Source organism: Ambystoma mexicanum, chromosome 3q (genome assembly GCF_040938575.1).
Source record: "Ambystoma mexicanum isolate Mex_15411 chromosome 3q, UKY_AmexF1_1, whole genome shotgun sequence".
NCBI classification, from domain to species: Eukaryota; Metazoa; Chordata; class Amphibia; order Caudata; family Ambystomatidae; genus Ambystoma; species Ambystoma mexicanum.
In genome coordinates, this window is record NC_090926.1 from 213022405 (window position 1) to 213048641 (window position 26237).

At 47.9% G+C, this 26237-nt stretch overlaps 1 protein-coding gene across 3 annotated transcripts in view; it reads right to left on the reverse strand.

The window, feature by feature from the left end:
- The window catches only part of STAC3 (SH3 and cysteine rich domain 3), a 238144-nt gene that overhangs the window by 106798 nt on the left and 105109 nt on the right, over nt 1-26237 (reverse strand). For all 3 annotated transcript variants that reach the window (XM_069653571.1, XM_069653573.1, XM_069653572.1), the window contains one exon: nt 14269-14527. In XM_069653571.1, coding sequence (XP_069509672.1) covers nt 14269-14527 — 259 coding nt within the window. The remainder of the gene's footprint in view (nt 1-14268; nt 14528-26237) is intronic.

A 26237-nucleotide genomic window follows, 5' to 3' on the forward strand; every position in this document is an offset into this window, starting at 1 on the left:
GTGTGCTGAGTTGGGGGTCGGGGGGTTCGGGTCTGCATGGGTGCATGGTGTATGCTTGTTAGTTTGTATGCAGGAGTGGGGGGGTTGGGGTCTGTATGAGTATGTATGCATGGTGCATGCTTGGTGGCATGGGGCATAGTGTTTGCTTGATGGGTGGGTGTCTTGGGGCATAGTGTTTGCATGAGGGGTGGATGTCTTGGGGCATAGTGTTTGCATGAGGGGTGGGTGTCATGGGGCATAGTGTTTGCATGAGGGGTGGGTGTCATGGGGCATAGTGTTTGCATGAGGTGTGGGTGTCTTGGGGCATAGTGTTTGCATGAGGGGTGGGTGTCTTGGGGAACAGTGTTTGCATGCGGGGTGGGTGTCATGGGGAATAGTGTTTGGTCGGGGAGTGGGGGCTAGGGGGCATAGTGTTTGCTTGAGGGGTGGGTGTCTTGGGGCATAGTGTTTGCATGAGGGGTGGGTGTCATGGGGCATAGTGTTTGGTTGGGGAGCGGGGGCCATGGGGCATAGTGTTTGCATGAGGGGTGGGTGTCTTGGGGCGTAGTGTTTGCATGAGGGGTGGGGGCCATGGGGCATAGTGTTTGGTTGGGGGGGTGTCATGGGGCATAGTGTTTGCTTGAGGGGTGGGTGTCTTGGGGCATAGTGTTTGCATGAGGGGTGGGGGCCATGGGGCATAGTGTTTGGTTGGGGAGTGGGGGCCACGGGGCATAGTGTTTGCTGGAGGGGTGGGGGCCTTGGGGCATAGTGTTTGCATGGGGGGTGGGGGCCATGGGGCATAGTGTTTGCTTGAGGGGTGAGTGTCGTGGGGCATAGTGTTTGCATGAGGGGTGGGGGCTATGGGGCATAGTGTTTGGTTGGGGAGTGGGGGCCATGTGGCATAGTGTTTGCTTGAGGGGTGGGGGCCTTGGGGCATAGTGTTTGCATGAGGGGTGGGAGCCATGGGGCATAGTGTTTGCTTGAGGGGTGGGGGCTATGGGGCATAGTGTTTAATAAAAATTAGGGGTTGAAAAAGCCTCCTGCCACGCCACGCCCCACCCCACCGTGCCTACCGCCCCACCCACATTTACTTTTCGGCCCACTATAGCCATCATGTAGGGTACTTTCGGCCCTCTGTCAAAATCAGTTGTGCACCCCTGCTCTACATTAACGATATGCAAATTATCGACCTCCTGAGTCATTACTACTGGGATTCAAACTTACAAGGCGCAGGCTGGCCAGATTTCTGACCCGAAAGCTTAACAAGCCCCCGGCGATAGATCAAGAATTACCACTGTCAATCACTTGGTCCTTGACACTGGGCCTCATTAGGAGTATGGCGGTAAGGCAAAAACCACGCCGATATCGCTAACGGGACCGTTGCTACCATAACGCCATACTAGGACTTCTGCTCGCGGGTGCCCTTGCAGCCACCTAGTCTGACCAGGTGGCCGTACCGGCACCCGCGAGCAGAACTTGATGGTAGCAACGGTACCGTTATAAACGGTACCAATGCTACAATCTTCCCCATTCCCACTGGGCCCTATGGGGGCTCAATTGGGAATGGGCACGCACCGGCTCCGGCACCCACGTATTACCAGGTTACTCACCGTAGTGACCACCTTACTCCTAGTCCATAGTCCCCTTTCCTCCATACTTGTGGACATCTCTCCGTCCTGTGGGACGGGACCGGAGCACTTTGTAAAAAGCATCAAACATTTTTTTTTCAAAAATGTGTCCCTCCTCTCTTTCCTGCGTGGGGCCCAGCACGCGGCTGTAACCCCGCCCACCTTGGCTCTGCCCCGTGCATCGCCCATCAGTCCATTTCTATCGCAGGGTCCAAGACCCATTAGTAATAACAGAGGAACCTTATTAGAGGGGACGGCGGGCGGGCATATAGTGGAAAGGGGACTATGGTCTAGGAGTAAGGTGTTCAGTACGGTGAGTAACCTGGTAATACTCCTACGTCCCGTCCCCTTTCCTCCATACTTGTGGGAGATTCCCAAGCACTCCTTACAGGAACTATGGGTGGATGGAAATATCCCTTACTGAAATAGGTACTTTAGCACAGCCTGACCAAACTGAGCGTCAGCTCTAGAGCTCATATCGAGGCAGTAATGCTTACAGAAAGCAGATGGGGAGGCCCAAGTAGCTGCTTTAGCGATGGACTCCCAGGGAACATATTTCTGAAAAGCAACCGCGGCTGCCTTGCCCCACACCAGGTGTGCATGGATACCTTTAGGAGATTTCAGCTTTTGGACGGTGAAAGATTTCGTGATACAGGCGGCAATCCATCTGGAAATAGATGCCTTAGACGCCGGCCTGCCCTGAGGGTTACCGAAGGTCACAAAAAGTTGAGAAGAACTCCGAAGCTCGGAAGTCCTGTCCAGGTAGAACTTAAGAGCTCTTCGGACGTCCAGACAGTGTAGAACCCTTTCAGCCTCCGAGGCAGGGTTCGGAAAAAATACCGGAAGGGAGATTGACTGATTCAGATGGAATTCGGTCACTACCTTCGGTAGGAAAGCCGGGTTTGTCCAAAGGACTACCTTGTCTTTGTGAAAGACCAAGAAAGGATGTTCCACCGACAATGCCTGGAGCTCACTCACTCTCCTCGCTGACGTAACAGCGACCAGAAAGGACACTTTCCAGGACACGTACTTGAGGTCAACCGTAGCCATTGGCTCAAAGGGTTTATGACACAGCGCCATCAGGACTACATTTAGGTCCCAAGGTGGGTGCGGACTACGAACCGGAGGGTAGAGGCGTGTCAAGCCAGCAAAATGTCTCTTCACCACCGGGCTAGTTAGAGAATAAGAACACAGGTCTGTAGAAAGGTAAGCGGAAACCGCTGAGAGATAAGTCCTGCAAGACAGAACATGAACCCCTGACTCTGCTAGGGAGAATACGAAGGACAGCACCGTGTCAATCGTTGCCACCCTCGGATCCAACTCTTTCTCCAAACACCAATGACAGAACCTGAGCCATTTACTCTTGTATTGAGATCTGGTCGAGGGTTTCCTGGCTGCCTGGATAATGCGCATGTTATCCGCAGACAAACTCAAATGCTCTAAAGACTTGAACTCGTGCACCATGCCGCCAAGTTGAGCGATTGTGAGGAGGGGTGCTACATCTGTTGTTCCCCTTGATGAAGAAGATCGGGAGTTACTGGTTACCTGATCGGCGGACACACTGACAGGTGTTGAAGTTCTGAGAACCAAAACCTGGCCGGCCACCACAGATCTATCAGTAGAAGAGAACAGTTCACAGAGTTCTTCAACTTCCAAATTGCTCGATGAACTAGGGGCAGAGGCGGGAAGGCGTAAGCTCTCATGTTGTGCTATGGAATCTCGAGAGCATCCCCCAGAGAGGAGGCTCCCAGCCCCCCTCTGGAGGCGTACTGAGGAAGCTTCTTGTTTACCGCCGTGGCCCCAATGCGAGAAAATCCATGAGAGGATCTCCGCCTTCAACTCCCACTCGTAGCTGACCACTGTCCGCCGGCTGAGGGCATCCGCTGTGACATTCAGCTGGCCCGGGATGTGCACTGCAAGCAGCCAGACCCCATGAAGCACGGCCCACTCCCAAATCTGGATGGACAGGTCCACGAGAGGGGGAGACTTCGTTCCCCCTTGCTTGTTTATGTAATACATTGATACCACATTGTCCGTTCTTATGCGGACCACCTTGTTGACAATGAGCAGTCTGAACGCCTTGAGCACCAGAAAGATCGCCAGAAGCTCCAAATGATTTATGTGCAGGAGCTTGTCCTGAGGCGACTAGAGGTCCGAGACCTGAAGAAGATCTAACGTCGCACCCCACCCCAAAAGGGAGGAGTCCGTCGTGATCGTCACCATGGGGGCTGGGTCCTGAAACCCCGCGCCCACTGACAGGTTGCTGAGAGATGACCACCAGTCCAGGTACACTCTCATGGAATCCAGAATCATTATCCGCTTGGAATCCGGGTCCACAGCCTGATGCCAGGAACTCCGAAGAGCCATCTGGGTCCGTCTCATTTTGAGACGAGCAAGAGGAAGAGCCAGTACACACGAGGCCATGAGGCCCAGAAGCCTCTGGAACCACCAGGCCGATATGCTCTCCGACTGTGCAAACATCTGACACATGGCCAACAGATCCGCCATTCTGTCCCCGGTCAAATACACTCGGCAGTCGATCGTGTTCCAAACAAAACCCAGGAAAGTCAGGTCCTGTGAGACCGTCATGGAGGATTTCCACCAGTTCACCGACAGCCCAAGATGGAACAGGAGCTGAAGGAGAGACTGGAGGTTGTCCGCTGCTGCCAACTGACAAGGGCTGCGTAAGAGCCAGTCGTCCAAATAGGAATACACATGGATACCCTGGAGACGAAGATAGGCCGCAATCACCGACGTCATCTTCGTGAAGAAACGCAGCGCCGAGCTGAGGCCAAAAGGAAGCACCCGAAACTGGAAGTGCTCCTCTCCCTAAGAGAAGCGGAGGTATCTCCTGTGTGGATTCCGAATCAGGATATGCATGTACGCATCCTGAAGATCCACCACGCTGAGCCAATCGGCCTTCTGCAAAGAGGAGCGAATCTGGCCGGGCGTGATCATCTTGAACTTCTCTTGGGGTAGGAAAATATTTAACTGGGAAAGGTCTAGGATGGTGCGCAGGCCAGCCTGGTTGGGTTTGGGCACCGTAAACAGCCGGGAGTAAAAGCCCTCCCCTCGCTCCCCAAGGGGAACGGGTTCCACAGCTCTGAGGTGCAAAGTTTCTGAACCTCGGCCTTGAGGGAGGGTGAGCCCTACAGCTGAAAAGGAGGGTTGAGGGGTGGGGTAGGGGGTAAAGGCAAGCGGAAGCCCGCTCGAGCGACTGACAAGACCCATCTGTCTTGTGTGATGGTCTGCCACGCCTCCCAATGAGACGCAATGCGTCCTCCCACCGGGGTCTCGTGCGAGTGCGGAAAACCCTCATTTGGCAGGCTTATCGGTGGCGGTGCCACCTGAACCTGATGAGGAGGCTGAGGAGCGGGAGAAAAACTGCGTACGCTGTTGTCTACGGCAGTCATTCCCCGCAGGAGTATCCACTCTGCGAGATTTGCGGTCGAGGAAGCCCCTAAAACCAGAGGAAGGTCTACTTTGTGACAACGGTCTCTGGGATTTGAAAGGAGCTTTAACCAGAACAGACAATGATTTAGCCGTCTGAGTGATATCCTTGGTTTTGGTGAGCTCTTCATCAGTAGAAGAGTGAAAAAGCTCCTTACCATCGAATGGAAGGTCCAGTACCTTGTTTTGTACCTTCGAAAACTTAGTGGCATGCAGCTACGCTTGCCGCGAGGTATCAACCCCAAGCATGAGGCCCCGAGCTGAGGTGTCTACGTGATGAGCCGCAGCCTCCAGGAGATCCTGGGCCAAGACCCTGCCATCGGAAAGGCTACCTCTGAAATTTTCCAACTTCTCGACCGGAATGTGCTCCTCAAACTCTGTCAGACCTTTCCACATCCGCATGTTAGCTCCCGCCAAAATCAATTCTGCATTGGCCTGCCTGAGCTGCAAGGCCGAATTGGCAAAGATTTTCCTCCCTAGCGAGCCCAAGAGCTTGTCCTCCTTTCCCAAGAGCTGAGTAGCCGTCGCGGAAAAGGAAGCTGCAGGTCTGGATTGCAACGTAGCCGCAGCCACCAATGTGGAGGAGCGAGGCAGACAAGACGACAAGGCCACTTCTTCCGAAGAATGCAGCCTGTACCTCGCGTCAATCTTTTTATTGACAAAAAGTCCCGAGTGTGGCTTTTCCCAAACTCTTCAGACCTCGGGCAGAACGTCCTTCTGCAGGAACAGGCCGGTACGCTCCAAGGGATACAAGGTGAACGCCCCAGAAAGCACACCCTCCTGCGGAGCGGGTGCCTCGGACACCGGAACATCTAAGAAACTCATCATGTCCAGCACCCGGTCATGGAAAGCTCTGATAGAGCGGGGAAGGTCCTCGTTGTCCTGATCGCCTTGAGGGTCAGGATCCTGCTGAGCCGTGTCAGGCACTGCCTTGTCCACTGGGGACAATGGTGGCAAAGGCGGAAGAGCAGGGGGAGGCACCACGGGCAAGGGAGGCACCAGCGGAACCACCGGAGGAACAGGTGGAGCCGGAGGCGCAGGTGGATATATCTCTTTGAAAAGCCCTTTGAAATATTCCCTCATAGGGTCGGTGTGCATAAGCGCTTGAAATTTACCGAAAAAGGCGTCCTCAAAAGATTGGTTCAGAACCTGAGGAGGCCTCTCATGAGGTGGACAAATCCAGGGACGTAACGGAGAAGGGTGCCACACCGGCCCCTCCACTGACGTATCCACATAAATCAAGGGAGCCACCCCCGCGGGCATCAAAACATTATGCGGAAGAGGCATCCGGGCGTTCCAATCATAAACCGGCCGGTAAGGATGCACACAAGGGACCTTAGGTTCACCCAAAGGACCGAACCCTACACCCGGGGCCGATGGCGTAGTTGTAGGGGTAGTACCTAAAATGGCCGCCGTGGTCGTGGCGGGAACGGCCGCCATTTTGTCCTCATCTGAGGGGAACTGCAGCACATCAGGAAGTGAGGCAGGGGTCCCTGTCGATGGGTCAGGGGTCTTAATTTTAGCTTTAATGTAAGGAACCTCGGCAGAGCCGGTGCTATGAGGCCTGGAATGTTTCTGTGACATACCAACCACCAACTGAGCCTTCGAAGGAAGGGCCTCGGCACTGCCGGTAAAAGAAGAACCTTTCTTCTTTGCCCCCTCAACAGATCCGGTGTCACCACAAGAGCGGGAACGGTGAGCAACCGCTTTCACTGACAGGGCCTTGCCCGGCCCCTCAGAACTGTTGGTATCCTTAGCCTCTGTACGAGGGACCTCAGACCTAGGCCCGGTAAAAGCCTTATCGGCACAGGCCTCGAACATCCATTCGGTAACCACAAGCCCAGCCAGGGCCTCGGGGCGCACCCCGGTTTTGTTTTTGAGGGAAGCCGAAAGAGAGGCCTCAGAGCAAGCTCCGGTACCCCACGACTCAGTAGAACTGGGCCTACAAACAGCCCCCACAGGAGGGGCCTCGGAGCGTACTCCGGTGTACACAGGCCCTTTACGGAGACCCTCGGAGAAAACTCCGGTAGAATTATTAGGCCCGACAGGCACCTCAGGGCGAACCCCGGTAACAGAGCGATCAACGCCCCTCCCGGCCCGAGCGGAACCTGGGAAGGTATCCCCCGGATGCTCTGAAAAGTAAAGAACTTACCGGGCGTTTCTTCTTCTCGTCGATGAACGCCTGAAAATGAGAAGGATGAGTTCGTCGGAACACCTCCTCCCACCGCTCCAACCGACGTTGAAGTGCCCGGACCGAAAGGGAGTCACAGTAAAAACAGGAGTCCCAACGGTGTTCCGGACCCAAACACTCTAAACAAAGAGGATGGGGATCCGCCCTCGCGAAGCGACGGTGACACGATGAACAGTCTGGAAAATCTAGTTTAAAAGACATAGACAGACTAGTAAACGAACGCTAGCGAGAGCCAGAGAGGAAAACAGGGAAGAAAATCTTCCGAGGATGCAAGTGCGTCCGGCCCGATCGTGCGGAGAAAAGTACTGATGGGCGATGCGCGGGGCGGAGCCAAGGTGGGCAGGGTTACGGCCGCGTGCCGGGCCCCGCGCAGGAAAGAGAGGAGGGACAAATAACATTTTTGGATGCTTTTTACAAAGTGCTCCGGTCCCGTCCCACAGGACGGAGAGATGTCCCACAAGTATGGAGGAAAGGGGACGGGACGTAGGAGTAAGGGGAATTACCGGGTCACCCGAGGTCAGAATGGCCCTGTGATTCCCCTTTCATGGGTGCCATACCCGGATGCGAGTTTGGGGGTAGCCTTGCCGGTAAAACCGGCAACGCTACCTCCAACCTCTAAATGAGGCCCACTGACTTGAGCCTGAAGAGAAAGAGTGTGAATTGGCAGTCAGGGTACCGTGGTAAAACCTGAGATCGTGCCTGTGTTCTTTGCCTGCTGGGATGCACAACTATGCAATAATGTACAGGTAATCCTCATGAAGAAGAGCTCAGGCTATCTCCTAGCGAGCATCGTGACCTTCTGCAGTTCCTTACAAACATAATAGGTCACATTCCTGGATCCTTCTCTTTCTCCCAGCAAATACCTGAAGTAGGCACCAAGATAAAGTACTCAAAGGAACTTTTTGTTCAATGCCCTTCAAAAATGCACCTGCTATATCAGAATATTCAAGGGGAAATGTGCCATATGAGTGAAATCTCCAGCACCCACTTGTCCTGGGCGAGTTCCTACTAGCCGGATAAAAACCTAACAGACCCTCAAGCTGCAGGTGTTTCAGGTGAGGAGGATGCTGAAGTGAGTCATTGAGACACTGCCATCACACCCGTTTACCTGCATCTCTTCCTAGCCCCAAGATGTTGTGTCTGATACTTAGCTTGCTGGGCATTTCAGATAACGCAGAGCTTGAACTCTCTTGTAAGAAGGGTCTATGACCCCGGATAGTGGTCATAGAGCAGTCGTATGACGTTCAGAGCCATGTTCTGATTCTTCTGAAGTGTTTTGAAATCAGCCACTTTCCTCTGCATTGCTTCTGGAAAGGGGCGTTTCAGAGAAATGAAGGCTCATGGTGGCTCCGCAAGTCATGTCATTGACTGCTAAATCTGCAAGGTCTGGCAAAGTCTTGGTGATATGAATCGAAGGGCATCATATTTAACTAAAGCCAACGTTTGTCTGAATTGCCTGGCAATGAGAGCCCGATTCTGAAGTACATGCAAAAATAGAAAAGTGTTCTTTCATGAAGGAAGAGCCCTTTTCTTAAAAGCACCATATTCTATCAAACTAAGAATGTAGCTGCCTGGCATCAAAGTCTTGACTTTTACATGTGACTTATTTATGGCTTGACAACACCCTTAGCAACCATCGGGAACGCAGGGCAGGCACTACGAGGGGATTCTACTTCCAAAAGCCCTGGGTTTGCGTGTAAAAAAGAGGAGCTCAAATACTGCCCCTCTCAATACGTGTACTACACAGCGTTTCCTTTTCAATGAAGGCATTTCTCAGTCTGTAGCACCCCTTTTCTTATTCACCTAAGGGTCAAGGACACTCTTGTAAACACAAAAAATGTGACAGACTTTTTAGAAATGCTCAAAATGTAACGGGTGCACACGCTGGCCCCATAAAGACAGATTTTATCAGCTGGAAACATGACATCCCCCTCCAGTTTTTCCACCCGCCTCAGAATGGTGGTGCTGAAAACTGGAGGGGAGAATCTCGCCTTTCTACACTAATGTTTATCCCGAGCTCAGAATCGGGCCCAGAGCGTGGTCTCCACATAGAAACATTACTGGATTCGGAGCATTGCTTGACATTGAATGCCATCTCAATGTTGATTGCACCTCGTTGTCAAAGAACAAATGCCCCAACAACTTACTGATATCAAAGGCTGATTCAAGCAGGGTCGACTGGCAGAAAAGAGTCAAAGGCAGCTCCTACGCAAGGTAGGGAGTATAGGCAGCGTAGAGCGTATAGGGGGGGGTAAAGGGCATGGATGGCACAAGTAGCATGGGCAGGCCAAGCAGCAGAAATAAGCTCAGCAGTGGCTTCCTGAGGGTCTAAGCACCACAAAGAGGTCAGGCTTTTGAGACTTTGGTGGTTTCGGTATTTATTGGGGACATGGTAACTCGACAAGAAATACTTACAAAGATAAATGCAGTGGCAATGGCATTCCTGTGAGCAGGTGCCTAACCATCAAATGTGATCAATGGACAACCTACCTGGTGACAATAGTTAAAGGGTAGAATATGAACTGTGGACAGAAACCAAGCAGCCAGGAAGACACAGGGGAGTCTACATGGAGAGAGGTCATCAATATACAATGAGGATAAAGGCGATGTTCATGGGGGCAAGAATGTGTCTGAATGGTTTTGGGACTCCCTGAAGATATAAGAACTGGCATTTAAGGGCGACTTTGATACATGCATGTTGGTGGTGTTCTTGATGTCAGAGGGGGAGGGGAGATCCAGTGTTGGGGGAGGGAAAGGAGAGAAGGAGCAGAAGTTAGAGGATGCACAGGAATGGGGAGGGATGGAGAGAGGGAGGTGGGTGCCAGACAAAGAGTGCAAGGTGGAGAGTGGTAGAAGATAGTAGGAGCCAGGTAGGTGGGCATAGTCCATGAACAGATTTAAAGACCACCTGCAGCAATTTGTAAAGAGGTGGGCAGCAGAGATTCGTAAATACTGGGAGGGCATTATAAATAGTGGGAATGGCAAAGTTGACAACTGTGTCAAGCGGGACAGGGAACTAGAGAGGAAATCCCAAGAAGCAACATGAGCAGTGGTCAAGACGACTAAGAGCCAGGGTGGAGATAAGAGTTTTAGCGCCATGATAGGAGAGAAAAGATCTTCCCATTGTTTAATAGGTTAATTCCTGCAGCAGTGGCAGTTAAGGTTAAGAAGTATTGGCACTTCAGATCACTGCTCAAGTGAACCCCAAGGGTATACACCTTGGAAGAGTGGGGGAGAAGGCCAGGGAGGAAATACTTCTTTGAGGAGGAAATTATAGGGTATTTTGAGGCAGGAGGAAGATGACTTCAGTCTTAGAGGAGTTGAGCATACAACAGCATTGCTCCATGGAGTGAGGGATGACAGAGACATTCCGAGATCCTAGAGGAGATGTGAGGCAGGTAAACAGAAAGCAGGAAAGGAGAGGAAGCTCTGAGTATCATCAGCAAAGAAGTGATGGGAGAACCCAAGGGAGGAGATGACCTTGCCAGAAAGAATTACCAGACTGATAGGTGAAAACCCAGGTAAGTCCAATGCCCTGGATCCCATAGTTATAGAGTGTCACAGGGAGAGAAGTTTGGTCAAACCTGTGCAAGGCTGGGAGGGACTGAGAAGTATGAGATGGAGGAGAGTCTGAGGTGAGGAGCAAACGTAAGAATGTTAATGACATGAGTGGTGGCTGCGGAATCCAGATTGAGGATGGTTACAGAATTTGTTAGCTTCCAAGTAATTGGTGATTTTATTGAAGACCACAGGTTTCAGGGTTTGGGAGCAATTGCCAAGACGAGAGACAAGTTGATAGTTGACATGGTTGTTCTGATCTGCAGAGGGACATTTGAAGATAGGTAGAATGGCGGTTACCTTGATGCAGGCAGGAATGATCCTCTTAGCCGGAGAGATTAAAAAATCTGAGACATGAGAAAAGGTTATTTCTTTGATGGTTTGACTGGCAAAGGTGGCCACTGAGTCGCACAATGGCTTGGTTGTCCAGGGATGGAGGAGAGCCAACTTAGTGGCGGTGGGCAGATGGACAAAAGGCAAAATAGTTTAGAGGGGAGTCTGAGGTACAGGAGTGTAGAGAAGGAGCTAAGTACTCCAACCTCAATCACCTCACCCATATTGCCTATATGTTGGGAGCCAGAGTGTGAGACACGTGCGGTACCAGTGAGAATACCGATACCAAGGAGAATCCATTGAGAAACCCATACCTGCATACGAGGCAGTACAATGGCCATTTGAATGAAATCCCGGAAGAAACAGGATAGATGCATGGCGAAGAAGAATGGTGACATCACACAGAGTCGAGCTGACGTACATAGAAGAGATGCAGGGACTAGAGAATTCAGATATTCTATAAGGCATCAAGATAGTATCAAAGATAAGAGACATTTTGGGATCAAGATGAAGAAACTTATGCTACAAAATGGATGAAGAGATAATGTCATTTTACATGTGTACATGTGCAAAAAAATAAAAGTAGATGAAGTATTCTTGAGGTTAGCTTTTTAGTGAATAGATTGCGGCATGCACCAACATGTACATATATGTTGGAGTCAGTAAAGAATGGATGTTTCCACTACGTACTATAGCAGAGCTGGGCTAAAGAAGGAAGGCCTCTTTTCCACTGTGTCGCAGTTAGAAAACAAATGAATCACAGAAAGGCTAGGCTGGATGAGCCAAGAACCAAGAGCATATCAGCCTGGGGTGAACAGACATTGGATACAAATTGTATGAAAGAACGAAGCTCCTGTTCAGGAGGCTTGGACAAAAACAAGGAAGACGTCAGCGGTCTAGTAGAAAATAGTATTTTAATACACTAGAAGCTCGATTTTATGGTCCTCAGTCACGTGGAGGGATGAAGTTGGACGAGCATGATGGTCACACCTACGCATGAGGGCAGAGCATGCCTTCACTCCCCTGAATTCTCCAGAACAGCGAACACTCCCAAGGACGAGTGCAAAGCCCTAATTGACAGCAGACCACTGAAGTGATGATGGATGATTATGCTAATTGGTGGGAAGCTATGGTTAAGACTAGCTCATCAGCACCTGGAAAATTAGCCTGTATGCTGCTATCGTAGGTGGAAAAGTACTGACGGAGGTTAGTAGCCAACCAATGGTAGTGGACTGCATGATTAAGGGCCCTATAGTTGTGTAGCCAATGGGACGTCGTGTATTTAGGTACATTCATAGTGAGCTGTTTTAGGGGAGGGCTTAGTTGCCCCACCTGATGTTAAAAAAGGAATCCCTTTCTTTCACTGCCCTAGACAAATATGGATTTTATACTTAATGATCCTTTAGACCCTATCACTTTGTTCAATATGTTTTTGTAGTTTGCCACATAGGATGACGTTAGTAATATGTAGGCTGACGTCACCCATGACGATTTTCTGTTATAAAAACAAGCTTTTAAAAGAAATTAATTGAGAGTCCTTACGCTGAGACGTCCGTTGATGTCTGTTGTGCTCCCTGTTTTATATCATTTGTATTAAAGTAGCTATCCTTTTGGCAACTACCCGAGTCATTTTTATTATTGATGTTTGAATCATTTCTGCATCCCCATCCATCGCAAGTGTATTTCTACAACATCTTAAAGGGCTGGAAGCTCCAGTTCAGGAGGAAGTTAGGGAGAAATGAAGAGAATGGTGCTGAGGGCAACACTGTTCTTAGCAAATATTGGATGAGAAGTAGAGGGCACATCCCTTAGCTGAGAAGGTTGGGGGAAATAGCTCAAGGGTTAGGTGGGGCATATAAGGATTTTAGGGTAAAGGAGTGTTTGAGGGGATTGGAGAAGCATGGAGAAATTATGCTAAAGTAGTTGGGCTTGGTGGCTGGTGTAAGTAGAGCCTTCTTGTACGTATTAAGGAGTGGTGGGTTGGGGAGTTGCACCACAGGCGAAGGAGTAAAGGTACAGGCTGGCTAATGGTGTAAGAGCCAGGCTGAAGTCATTGAAGGCGTGTTTGTTGGAGAACTGAGGAGGAGACAGGAGTAGATCTGACAGCCACACAGAGAGCCAGACAGTCCGGCTTGAACTTGCAACAGAAGACAGGAGAGGGAGGTGGAAGCGAGAGAGGAGAAGAAACTGCAGTGTTGAAGTGGATGGCGAAGGCCAACAGGGGGGCTCAAAGCACACCATCACAAATCTGCAATGCTTTGGCTTCCCTTTTCTTCTGAGTCCCAACCGTCATATCCCCCACAAGACCCATAATCATCTAAGGTTTGCTTTGAGGGCAGGCCATCAAGACACGTAGGTGAACCAGGTCTCAACAAGCCAAAAGGAACTAGAAACCTTATGAAAAGGGCAAGACCTCACTGTCTGCAGTCTGTCCACCCATTGGAGAACAATATTTCGACAGGGGGAGATGGGATGGGAAAGCAGAATATCTCAAATCAATCGAAAAGTTTCCCACAAACAGCATTTAAAATATGAGAACATTCAGTAACCAGCATTCCTAGAATCTCATGAGAGTGAAATGACACCCATGGAATGCTTGTTGGAATCACCCCTCACAGTGCGTCTTTTTGAGAAATATCCTTTTCAGGGTTCAGGGGCAACATGTTTGTCATGGAAGCAAGACAGTGCAGAGCAACACAGTTTCGAATCCCATCGCCATCCTTAGAGACTTGTCTCCGTCCGATATGAATCACGTTATAAAAGATCAATAATTAAGGCAGGGGGGAATCTTGATATATACTAAAATCGTGTTGAGTGTTTTAACCACGTACTAGGATCCTTTTCTTCAGGAAGGCATCTAAGGATAGGATTAGGAGGAAGATTACACTCCATGCTGTAGAACAAAAGGAATTTACGCCAAGAAAACAGGCGGAACAAATAGCAACAAAGATGGCAACAGCAGCACCAATCAGGATCTGTCAAAAGTGGAGGCTCCGGCAGGCAGCATCTGCCAGCAGTGGATAGGCCAAGTGGTCCTTGTCTACTGGCAGAGTGCATGGGCCGCACGGGCCTGGCGATCCCTATCTGTAACCACAGTCTATGTGCTTTGCCAAGGATAGCTCAACTCACGGACGATCATGCGTGCACAGACGTCGCAGAACTTGGGTTTCTTCAGGTAGTGATCCTTGAACTTGTGCGGCTTGTCATTGACGGGCCGTGGAGGCTCGGGTGGTGGCTCTTCCTCCTCCTCTTCCTCCTCCTCATCCTCATAGATGTAGTAGATGATGGGTCCACTGTTGACCAGCTCACCGTTGGCCTGCGGCTCAGGCAGGATCTCCTCCTTGATCTCCTTGTCTTCCTTCTGGAAAATCTTCTTGATCTTTTGCATCTGAGTAAAAACATGGAAGAAAGAAATTATAGAAATAGATTGTCAGAGAGCAAGTGACAAGGCCAGGACTATGAGGGAGAAGCCAATGGAGAAGACCAGGAGGCCGAGGTGTGTAGACTAGAGACCTGAGAATAGAGAAATTGAGGAAAGCTCACAGAGGACAGGGAGAGAGGAGGGCAGGCTAGATGAAAAGGCATCCTAGCAACAGGTTCACCTCTAGGATAATGATCTAGACGCAAGACCCTGCCCCATTCCATGCTTCAGCTCAACCCACATTCTATGCTGCACTGCACACCCCATTCTGTGCTACAGTACACTCCCTATTTAGGGCTACAACACACACCAATCCTGGCTACACAGCATAATCCATCCTGTGATAAAGTGCACACCCCATCCTAAGCCACAGTGAATTGGCCACCCTATGCTGCAGTACACACACGCCCTGTGCTCCAGTATACACTCCTTTAATAAAGTACATTGCTATATCCTGTGCCACCCAACACACACCATTCAATGCTAAAAGGCACCTCCCACCGTGTGCTAAAGTTCACGCCAACCCCAACACAACTAGAGTAACTTCTCTATCCTATTGCACAGTGCATGCCTTCTGCTGTACCACGGTGCACACGCTCCCCTCAGCTAAAGTGCATGGCCTAACTTAGGGTCTAGATGTATACCACATAGTAAGCTATATGCATTCTAACATGCTCAAGAACACGCTTAAGCACATGCACTGTCTTTCTTACTATCATGTGCTACAACACGGATAATAATCTTGAACTTAAATGTGTTCCTTTTTCTGTGTTTTATATAATCGTGTGCTAAATCACATGCCCTATCCTGTACTGCAGCACATACCAATTACACTATATTGTAGGAAACACCTGGCAAACACAGTAACATTCAATCCTGCGATACAATGTAAAATATCCTCAAGTAAAGTATACTATCGGCTGAATGGTCTTTCTGTGCTGCATTTTGCATCGCATCCTGTCGACATAAAATGGCCGATCCTGTTCTAAAGTACATGCCGTCCTGGGCTGCATCATGTTCCTAAAACATGCAACTCGTGTATCCGTACACGCATAAAGATACCTCCCAAGGCACTTAAATCCTTTCACATGATTACACACGAGAAACACACCATTCTCAGTGCATGGCTCGCCACTCAATGCATTGCCCACCTTGTGCCAGGGCTTGTTTTAGAGAACAGCTGGACACACACTGTGCAGTTGGACAAAACAAAGGATGTGCAGTGGAAAGTGGGGCATGCAAAGTTGATAAATTGGGAACAATTTTACTTTTTTAGGAACTCGGTCACTGGCAGGGATGGAAATTATGGTTCAATGAACATGTAGAGAATGTTACTAAGTGTCGGGTTTATTTGTTGAAACGAGTCCGTTGTTGTGAATCGCATGAGGAACATTTAAGCATTATATACAATCGCAGGCTGTAGAAAGGATCGCAATGTGAGTAGATAGAACACACAAGACTGGGATATGCAGTGTTAGGCAGAATCCTATGCAGTTCCCTTAGGGAGCACTACAGAAGATTAGGACTACAGGTATATGGAATAAATCCCCTGGCAGAGGAGTCACTTATCTCAAGAGGGAGATGAGCAGTATTCAGGGTTTACACAATAGGTCTACAATACTATGGAACAAGGGAATACTGACCAAAGCTTTGGATCAAAAATAATATATATTTATTTTACACACTCTTAAATCAGCACACAAATCACTATCGTTAAAGTAAGTTAAAACAGTCAAGAAAAGTATACACAACTCCCTATTTAAAATGTAGACAAGTTTGAGCAAGAGTGAAAACTTAGCAAAACGGCACAGTGTAAACCAAGCAGAAATGGCACTCTAACAATTTCTCAAAAGGAAGGGAAAGGTCAAGTTATACTCCTAAACACACCAGCAACAAGTTAGACAAGGCAGTACTTTGGTATAAGCAATACTTAGGTGAAAACGAGCAAAATGGCACTTAACAATGGTAAAAAGGTGGTTATAAGAGTTTTAGGTGCACCAACACATTTCTTGATGAAAAGCAATCTAGAGAAGGAAGTTGTAACAGATTTACCCAGAGTCAATAGGCCTGTGCCAGAGTCAGTGGTACAAGGCAAAGTGCCCAGGATCAAATGGTTCTAGTAGCTGCAGTCAAGTCTTTGTTTATCGATTTGAAAAGGTAGTTGCAGAAGGTAAAAGACAATGTTAGACGATAGGGGTGGCCAACCCAGAAGGTAAGTAAAGGATTTAAAACACCTTTAGCAGTACCCAACGAAACGGGAGGTCTGGCAGAACAATGTACCTTGAAAGTGGAAGAGGCTCCTGCGGTGGCGGTAGTTCCTGGCAGTTCCTGCAGTTCGGCAGATCCAACAGAGGAAGATAGAGGCTCTTGTCATGGAGGAAGGTTCGAGGTACTGCACTGCCCAGGGATGAAGCCAGCCACGGTGATGCCAAAACAGAATAAAAGGTATGCTCCTTTAAATCACGGTTGTGGTGGACGGGTGCCTGGCTATCCGGTCTCTGAGTGCTGGGCACTGGCGATTCGACGAAGGCAGGTCCTGGAAGGCGATTGGTGAGCTGGTTGGCCCCACCAGCTCAAGGGAAGAAGACTCTTGCAGGTGAAGATCTTCTCGAGTCGTTGGAGAAAAGTGGTGAGGATCTGCAGCAGGGCTTGACCGGTGGTTCAGTCGTTGCAGATGACTTTGGCTTCTCTCCTCTTCGGATCTCTTAGGTCCAGTGGTGACGTCTTGTGCTCCAGTCCTCAGAGCCCTGCTTTTATGCAGAAAAATCCCCATTCATACAGCCTAGCTGTCACTCACACAGCGGGGTGGTTATCTTGGCGGGATAACCCCCCAGCCTATCAGGGCAGAGTGTGACTTAGTTGCCTAGGTAACCCTGTCCAGGGTGCCTATTCCCCCTCCCACACATCCTGTCAAACCAGATATTAAATTATGCCTCTTATTACAAACGATTTGTATGTATATTGGCCTACGCCAAGTTTCTTGAAAAATTGTACGCGAATAACTCTGCGGCATGGTCTTGACCTTAGAAATTGATGTAAGCCGCCATCTTGAATCAAGCCTCCATTTTAGGTTAGAAACCGCCATTTTGGGGTTTTATACAAAGTCACCCTGTAATCTAAAATAGCCGTCTCATGTGTCCTTGTTCTTGCCTTAACCTCTCCAACCTCTGTAGGGAAGTTAATGTCCAACCTGCCTTCAGGCTACATGTTAGGGTCATGTAGACCTTGTCCTTTGTTGACCTCGGAGCAGGGGATTACTTGAAATGCCAATATTAAACTACAAGTATACAAGAACAGTAATGCTATCCAAATATAATATGCGAAACATTGTTTGGTCTGTATTAAAGCAATATATAAAGAGTATAAATGTTAAATTGAAGAATAATGGAGTGTACTAGTAAATGTATTGAAAAGTAAACCGCATGCACAAGATATGTAAATTAGGAAAGTGAACCTGGCGCGACCCTAGCCCAGTGCATGATTAACCTGTAAGGGGGCTGGACATCATTTTGCAAATTGTATAAAAGCACCGATGTCCAGCTAGGAAAGCCCCTCCCTGCTCATATTGAACTATGCTGGTGGTTTCTGTGATGTATTGACTGCCAAATAGCTATTTGTGTACTTTGTTGAATACTGTTCAGTTTTGTAATAAAGATTCTGGGAATCTTTATAAGCCCCTGTTGGTGTATTTTCCTTTGCTCAGTGTAACAGCCGTAATATTGTATTTTTTATGATTCCACAATCCTGTCTACCCCAGACTCAGTGGTGCCGAAAGGAGGGCTTCTGTGCAGAAGCCTGCCAAAAGGACGAACAAAGGATCCCCGACCCGAGTTAGGATTTCAGAGAAAGACACGAGAAAGAAATAATATCAAAGATCTGGCAATAAAAACCTACCGTAGTAAAGTTAATAATAAATTAACCAGCAGTTTGTTAGAGGCTGTCAGTAAAAGTGGTAGCCTCGAACAATGGGAAAATCCCATAGGAAAATATTTGCGGTCGAATATTAATGGTAGTAACCACTGCCACCAGCCAGAAACTTTGGAGAGAGGGACTGGACGGTACCCTCTCGAAAATGAACACCAGGGAAAAACTATTAACCCTTTCCAGTATTTCCATAGTAAGATGGGGTGTACTGGTTTTGTTCATAACTATTGACTAGTAAAGTCAATGGGGACTTTACATGCCCTGGGAGACAGTAGTCAGTCCCAGTGTATGGAGTCTATGCTTTGGGGTCACTATGACACCCCTGTGTTACTGCACTGAGGGTGCTGTGTAACACACATGTAAAAAGATGATACCTATGAGGGTGAGAAAAACCCCATAGACCATAAGCACAAAAATTGCCTAAAACGCATAGCAAAATACAACTAAGAGTGGAAAAAAGAGTCTCACTCTTAGTAGGAGTGAAAAAATAAACCCCAGAAATCCATCAAAGCTGCTGGGGGACTCTATAGGTAAGGGAAATTAGCCTAATCAGAGAATTCTCCCTAACATGCGCTCCTTCGAGCACATGCCTATTTCTGTACATTCCCTCTCAAAGAAAAACAGAACACGAATTATACAAGGCTAGAAGACATCCCAACTCAAATTGTACTCTTTTTGTACAGAAAATCCTCTTCACCTTTCTGTCTGGGGAGTTCCAGGCAGGCAATACTCAGACAAATCTTTCTGAATATCCCTCAATTACAACACATTTTCTTCTTCTGTATACGCTGCAAAACAACTGGTCTGAGTTCCTTTCAGCCAATGGTTTCATCTTATAATATATGTGAATATATAAGTGTATTATTTCTCCAAGTAGTCAAGTCCAATTTGCACTTTTGAGGCCAAAGCTTGCACTTATGTATGGTATGGATGGGATATATGTTTCTATGGGATTTGAAAAGTACACATCTAGCTGGAAAGAAAGGGGATGCTTTACATAGGTAGCAGGATGACTGGCGGTGGCTGAGTTCCAGAGGGGGAGAAGTAGAGTTGATTGGAGCTTTCAGCGACTGGTGCAATGTTCTTTGAACATACAGTGTTCAGGTGCTTCCTGAAGTGTAGCATGGAAGGGGCCAGTCTTACTTGCACTGCTAACTTGTTCCAGAGACTGGGTGTGATAAATCCTGCAGATCCCTCCCTAAATCCCTGGATAAAGTCTCCTCCCAGGTGGCCAGGGAAAGGCAGACGCTTCCTTATCCTGACCTTAGGGGTGATCACCTGGGAGGAGGGAGACGAGGCCCACAGTGGTGAGGAGATTCCATGGAATCGGACAGTATTTATCCTTAAAAGGGAAGAATCTTTTAAATGTGCCAAAACATGTAATGGCCTATTGTCGTTATGATGTATCTGAACTACATATTAAACCAGTGGAAGTGGGTAAAGCTGATATATCTTTAAAAACCCCATGGAAGGAAAGACCATTGGAGACCTCTGAGGATAAAAAAAACCCTTACTGCCAAATGTACAGTGAAAGGGAATCCATACCTATTAGCTTAAACAAATTGCATTCCTCTTTACCAGTGAATTCCAGTGATTTGTCATTAAATACTTTTAAGGGAAATAATTGTACCTTTAAAAATAAGAAGTTGACAAAAAGACCTAATTGTGCTAGGGACCACAAGTTTCATAATCCCTGAAGTACTGGGATGAGCGAGACAGATGAAGAGCAATGTTGCAGTAGTAGTTAGCCTATTAAGCCTAATTACCTACACCTGAGGGAGCCAGAGAAACTTAGAAGGCCCCCTCAAGTGCAGGCCATTAGACAGAGCTGTGGCTCGAGTGCAGTAGTAGCGGAAGGAAGAAAGCACAGTGTTGGCAATCCAAGCAGAAGTGGGAGAACCAAAGGGATGCCAGGACTCTGATCAAGCATATTTCAACTGCCTGTCCTGCAAGGGTCCTGTTTCCCCAAACTCTGAAGTGCAGAGGTTGCCCAGCGGAAGACGTGAACGAAGACTGTTTTCCCCAAGTGAACCTAATTGCAGGCAGAGCGCAGCAAAAAGCGTGCCGGAGACCATAGCTGGAAGGTGTTGTGAAGCGGAGGGTCTCAGGTGTGAGGAGCAAGAGGAGCCTCATAATTATGTGGCTGGATTGAAGATACCTTCAACAAGGGGAATGTGGGTCCAAAAAGAAGCCAGAAGCCGTAGAGGGCCAGCAGCATGTGAAGAGAGGAATACAGAAGCCGGTGAGTGTTACCAAGTGTTCTGATCCCTTGCTCGAATACTGACAGGCAACTGTAGTATCTAGATATATATGATATGATAGTTTATTTCTATAGCGCCTATACACAATGTGTTTCAAAGCGCTTCAAGGTAAGGGTGGGAACAAGGGAAAGTACAATGACATTCTTACAGGTCATGAACAGTAAGGATGTGAAATTAACTATCGTACTCTGCCTGAAAACATTTCAGATAGTGCAAGAGCTAAAACATAGATTAAGGAAGGGAGGGGGAGAGTGGGAAGGAAATGGAAACAGACAGGCGACTAGCGTACTAGGCCTGATGACATTTCTGGTAGGGAAAGGGAAGCTGGCTACTTGTGATTGTTCTTTAAAAGCTGATACAACCTACATTGTCAAGGCCAATAGGTGAAAGAGAGAAGCATTTCCTATGCGCAACTTTTAGTTGTTGTTGCAGACAGACAAGAGTGGAAAAGAGGCAGCCCTTCTGGAAAGTGAATATTCAGAAGAAGAGTGCCCTGCTTACCTGAAGCTGTTAAAGTGCACTGAAGTGAATCTTTTCTATTTCTTTCAAAACCTGTTCAAAGCCACAAAGATAGAAACTACTTAACCTGTGGTGATATTTAGGTTGTCCGTGGATTTGAAACTTCAGAAGGACAATTTAATGTGGAACACTATGGGGCAGGTGATTAGACCCGCATGGTGACGTTTCGCAGAAATGTACCTGATATGAGAGTGGTTCAGTTGAATGTAGAAGTGCTTTGAAGTCATCCTGACAAAGATATAAACTGTGATTTCTAAGACTGTAAATAAGGGCTTAATAACCAGAAGCTGTGTTTTTTGTGAATCATACAAGAAGCTGTGTTTCTGTGAATCATACAAGAAGCTGTGCTTCTGTGAATCATACAAGAAGCTGTATTTCTTTGAATCATACAAGCAGCTGTGTTCCAATAACTTTTCCAAGAGTTGTGTCTATTTGGACTTAACAAGTAATTGTGTTTCTTCTTTAACATTTGTGAATTGTGGTACAGCATTTCAGTCTGATATACCATTGATGCCATTTGATGAAGTAGAAAGTTGCTGTTCAAAGAAGAAGAGACACTGTCCTGTTGTTTGAACTTTGGTTGACAAAACATTTTGGTGACCGATTGAAGGAACCAGGAACTGAATTGAGACTTTATTACAAACCCGTATTTCCTTGTTCCTTTTTGTTGATCACTGGAACTGAATTTACCTTGAAACCTGTGGGAGGAGAGTTCATCCAGGTTACCAACAAACACTGTGAATATCTTTGTTGATGTTGTTGTGAATTGCCATACATTTCTTTGTGTATTTGATGTTTAAGTGTGAGGGCCAGATATCCTGTCTTAGAGTGATTTCCTTATGTTTTGATAGGCAGGGAAACCGTCAGATAGTGAGGCATTTTATGACACTTATAATTTAATAAAATGGCAACATTTAAGAAATCATCCTAAAGTTGTCCGCCTCACCTTTCTGACCCCCTCACACTAGGTTCATAGTAGGGAAGGGACTGTTTCCCAGTTGTTTCCCTTTTGCATTTGTTTCCAGTTTCACAATGTCATGGCTTCTGGTGCTGTGCGGCCCTCTGGTGATGGTGAGTTTCTCAGCCAGGTACAGTGGTGTTTGTTTGTAGGCGACACAGGATGTCTTGAATATAAGGAATGCTTGCAGCGGTAGCCACGGCAGCTCTTTGTAGATGGGGGTGCCAAGGTGGCATCTGGTACTCATGCAAGTATGGCTTTGTCACTGTCCAAGTGGGAGAGGACCAGGACTTTGACAAATATTCTGAAACTCGAGGCACAGTTGACAGGCTTGACATTGAAGAGGAGCAAACACTGGTACTATTCTCCTTGATCGGTGCGTGTGTTTTTATTGAGAGGTCACAGTAAATGGTAAAGCCTAGAGTTTTTTCACTGGGCGAGAATTGATGTATGAATCTGTCGAATGTCATGTCGGTCAGCGAATTTTGGACTTGGGAATGCCTGGTGAGGTTTCCTGGGAGAATTGATTCAGTCTTTGTCAGGTTGAGCTTGGGATACCTGCTTGACATCAAAGCTTGGCTGAGGAACAGACTGTGCTTGGGGCCAATCTAATTAAGATGATCTTTATTGGAGAGGTAGGAAGCGAACCAATGCATGACTGTTCCATCGAAGCCCATGGGCTGGTGCTCTATATTGCATTCTGGTGATAAACAAGATCGGTAGTACTGCAGGAGATTATGCGAAGTGAACCTTTCATGCAACTGGATTGCGACAGTCTTCTCAATCACTTTGTGGAAGAAGGGTAGCTTTGTGATGGTGGTCATAGTGAGCCAGGCCATTTAGGTTGAGTGTGTTTTCTCACAGCACAGAAGAATCTGTGCATCTGGCAAAGTACCTTGTGCAAGGGAGTTATTAGGTGTTGACATTAAGACCTAATGCGACTGCTTCACCTGTGATGACTTTCCATGGAGGGGGAAGGATGTAGTCTTTGTATGTGTCAAGCATTTGGGCCATGAGAGATTTTGTCAGTTTTTCTGGAGAAATTGTCCTGAATTTGACCCATCATGTGATGGAGACTGGTATGGGTGGGATGTAGGTGGTATCTTTAGATCTGTCAGTGTTGCCTTATCTTAGGTATATTGTATGTGAACATGTTGTTGATGGTTTTGCATTTGTCAGTGGATTTCAGTATTGCAAGGTCTGGCACAGGGTTGATGTAGTGCTTCACAGCTTTGAACCTCACTCTGCTCTTGTTGGATGCTTTCACAATGGTTGGTGTGCAGTGGTTTGCTTTGACTGGGGTGATGAGTGTAATGCATGCTAAACAGATGGTTCACTGGTTGATGATGTTACTTTGTTGGTATGATTTCCTCCAGACATGTCCGGACTACCGGCCCCTGTGGGTGCCAAAGAGTGGAGGGCTTATGTTTGTTGAGTTGCAGTTGTACCTAGGTATTGGTAATCTCATTTAGGGTGTGGTTGCACTGAGCTGTGATTTGGCATTCTTCAAAGGGTCAGATTCAAAGGCCAAGGTGATAAGGTTTCCTTCCAGTGCATCTCCTAGAATCGTTCTTGAATGCATGGTGGGGTGTCTTTGTTGGTTTGGGATGGCCCCTGTGGGTGACAGGTGTGGGATGGAGGAGGGTGGGTATGGCTATGTCGACTGTCCAGTCCCAAGTTGAGGGGCGACATATGATGGCTAAGGAAGTGGTAAATGACAGGTTGTGTTGGCTTTGTTGTAAGTTGGTACTGTGATGAGTTGCTCGATGTCCATAGTGTTGATTAGTTAATTAACTCACCAGCTCAAAAGAATATATGTTGTGAATCATGCGCTGCTGGACCACAGAAAGCCTGCATCACGGTTAGACCAAGAAGGGAAGGGTTGAGTTACCCTAATGCCTAAAACACCAGCAAGAGTGATGTAGAATTTGTCTTGTTTTCTTATGGCTTGGATCCCAGGCAAGTTGAAATCTTCAAGGAAGATGCAGGTTGTGTTGCTGAAGGATGCTGTTCTGATAAGGTCTGTGATTTTGTCAAGAATTGCCTTGTGGGTTTGGCATGGTCAGTAGATCAGGTGGACTTAAGATATCTGGGCATGGGCGAGCACTATCATATATTATTGTGAGCTGGTGAGTTAGTGGGACTAACTGGCAGGTAGAGAAATGAAGGAGACAATGGCATCTGCATGGCCTCTCCTTCTGCTCTTTTACCCCCACTTCTCTAAACTCATAATGAACTCCCTTTACCCAGCTTGTACATCCTCCCACAATCTGATCCTGCTTAAGGCCAACTGGGCCCACTGGAACCTACCTGCTCTTATTAGCTATGTGTTGGTTCCGCTGCTCGCCACCTAATCTTCCTCTCTTGTCCTTGTGGAATTTCCCCAGCCTCCTCTGTGCAACATTTAATGACGCTGTCATTTCCTCCTCGTTTTATCTTTCTCCAGCCTCTTCACTGTCTAGTTCTCACTCCAATATTACCTCCTCTTTGCCACTATCATGCTACCTCCTCCTCCTCCTTGGGTCTCACCACATCCGCTTGCACCCAGGCTCCTAACACCTCCTTTAGCCTTCCAAACATGCCTTTCCCACACCAGCGGCACTGGTCACTGTGGCAACACTCGTGCATGCATGGAGGTCGTCAGGCAACAGTTGCCAACCACAGATGGTGGCCACACTTCACTCGTGTCATGGGGGCAGCTGGGCCAGCATTGAAAACCACAAGATGGCGTCAGCACTTCACCCGTATCATTTCCACTCCTCGCATTCCTCTACAGCTGAGACACGGAGACCGACACATCGCACCTGCAGGTAATGGCTACCCCGCCTGTTAGACGCTTGTTCTAATTTCTACCTTGTTCCCTAGATCCTGATCCTCGCTTCTTCTCCCCTCCTGGTTCTGCTCGTTCCTGGCTCCTATTCTTCCCTACCCTGGTCCCTTGTCTAAAACACTGCTTCTACCCCTTTCATCGGATATCAAGCTGCAAACTCCACTGCTGCTTCGGACCTGAGTGCTCTTCTGCTGAGACCAGATTCATCAGAGGTTTTTATTCCTCAGAAGATTTTCCTCTGTTACATGTGTTTCTTGGGGGTCCCCTGTATGGCTTATTTGTACAGCAGTCAAGGTGACTTCTGGGAAGGACATGCCATATCTCTGAGACTCCCGGTCTAAACAAAGAGTTCAGGTAAGGCCATATCGCCGACACCCACTTTCTCCATTAACGGTCACCACCTCATCGTCCTCCTGTTTTTCTCCCTCTGTTATTACCTCCTTGTTGGTTACCACTTCTTCCTTGCACTCAAACACCCTCTGATGTTACCACTTCCTCCTTCACCTCCTTACCTCCCACAACCTCTGTCTGTTCCCTCTAAACCTTTGATGTTATCACCTCAGCGCACCACCTCCTTCTGTGCACTCTCACCTTCTGATGTTATCACCATCTCCTTGATCCCTTCAGCTCTCACTGCCACTTCCAGCTCGGCAATGCCGTCAGTCCTCCACTCCCCTCTGTTCCCCAGGCTTTTCTTCTTCCAGTGCCCTCCATTCTCCAGCCTTCTCCAAACACGAGCCTTGTGCTCCTGCAACCCACACTGAGTGACTGAAGCTCTGTGTTTTAGCTCTGAGTGGTTCTCCTACTGAGGGTCTGTGATTGGTAATTATGTGAGGGCTCTGATGGGCTGTGCTTCCTATGCACACCTGCCACCATTTTGGATTTGACTCTTTCTTCCTTTACTCTCCTGGGCGCTGCACTGAGCTCTTTGATGTTTCATGCACGTGTTTTACTGGGTTGGAACTCTTTTTGTAAGCTTGGTGATACTTTGTTCCGCTGGGCATGGAGGAAATAAGCAATATTGTTTCTCTGGTTGGAGGATCCCCTGCCTGGAAACCATGCTGCTCAAATTCTCTTCCTCGCATTGAATTCCCAGCATTTGAGAAGTCGTGAACTTGCGACATTGTAACAGCAGATTCTGCAAATTGTCAACGAATTTTTTGATGTGCTAAAAGAGAGGTCAAC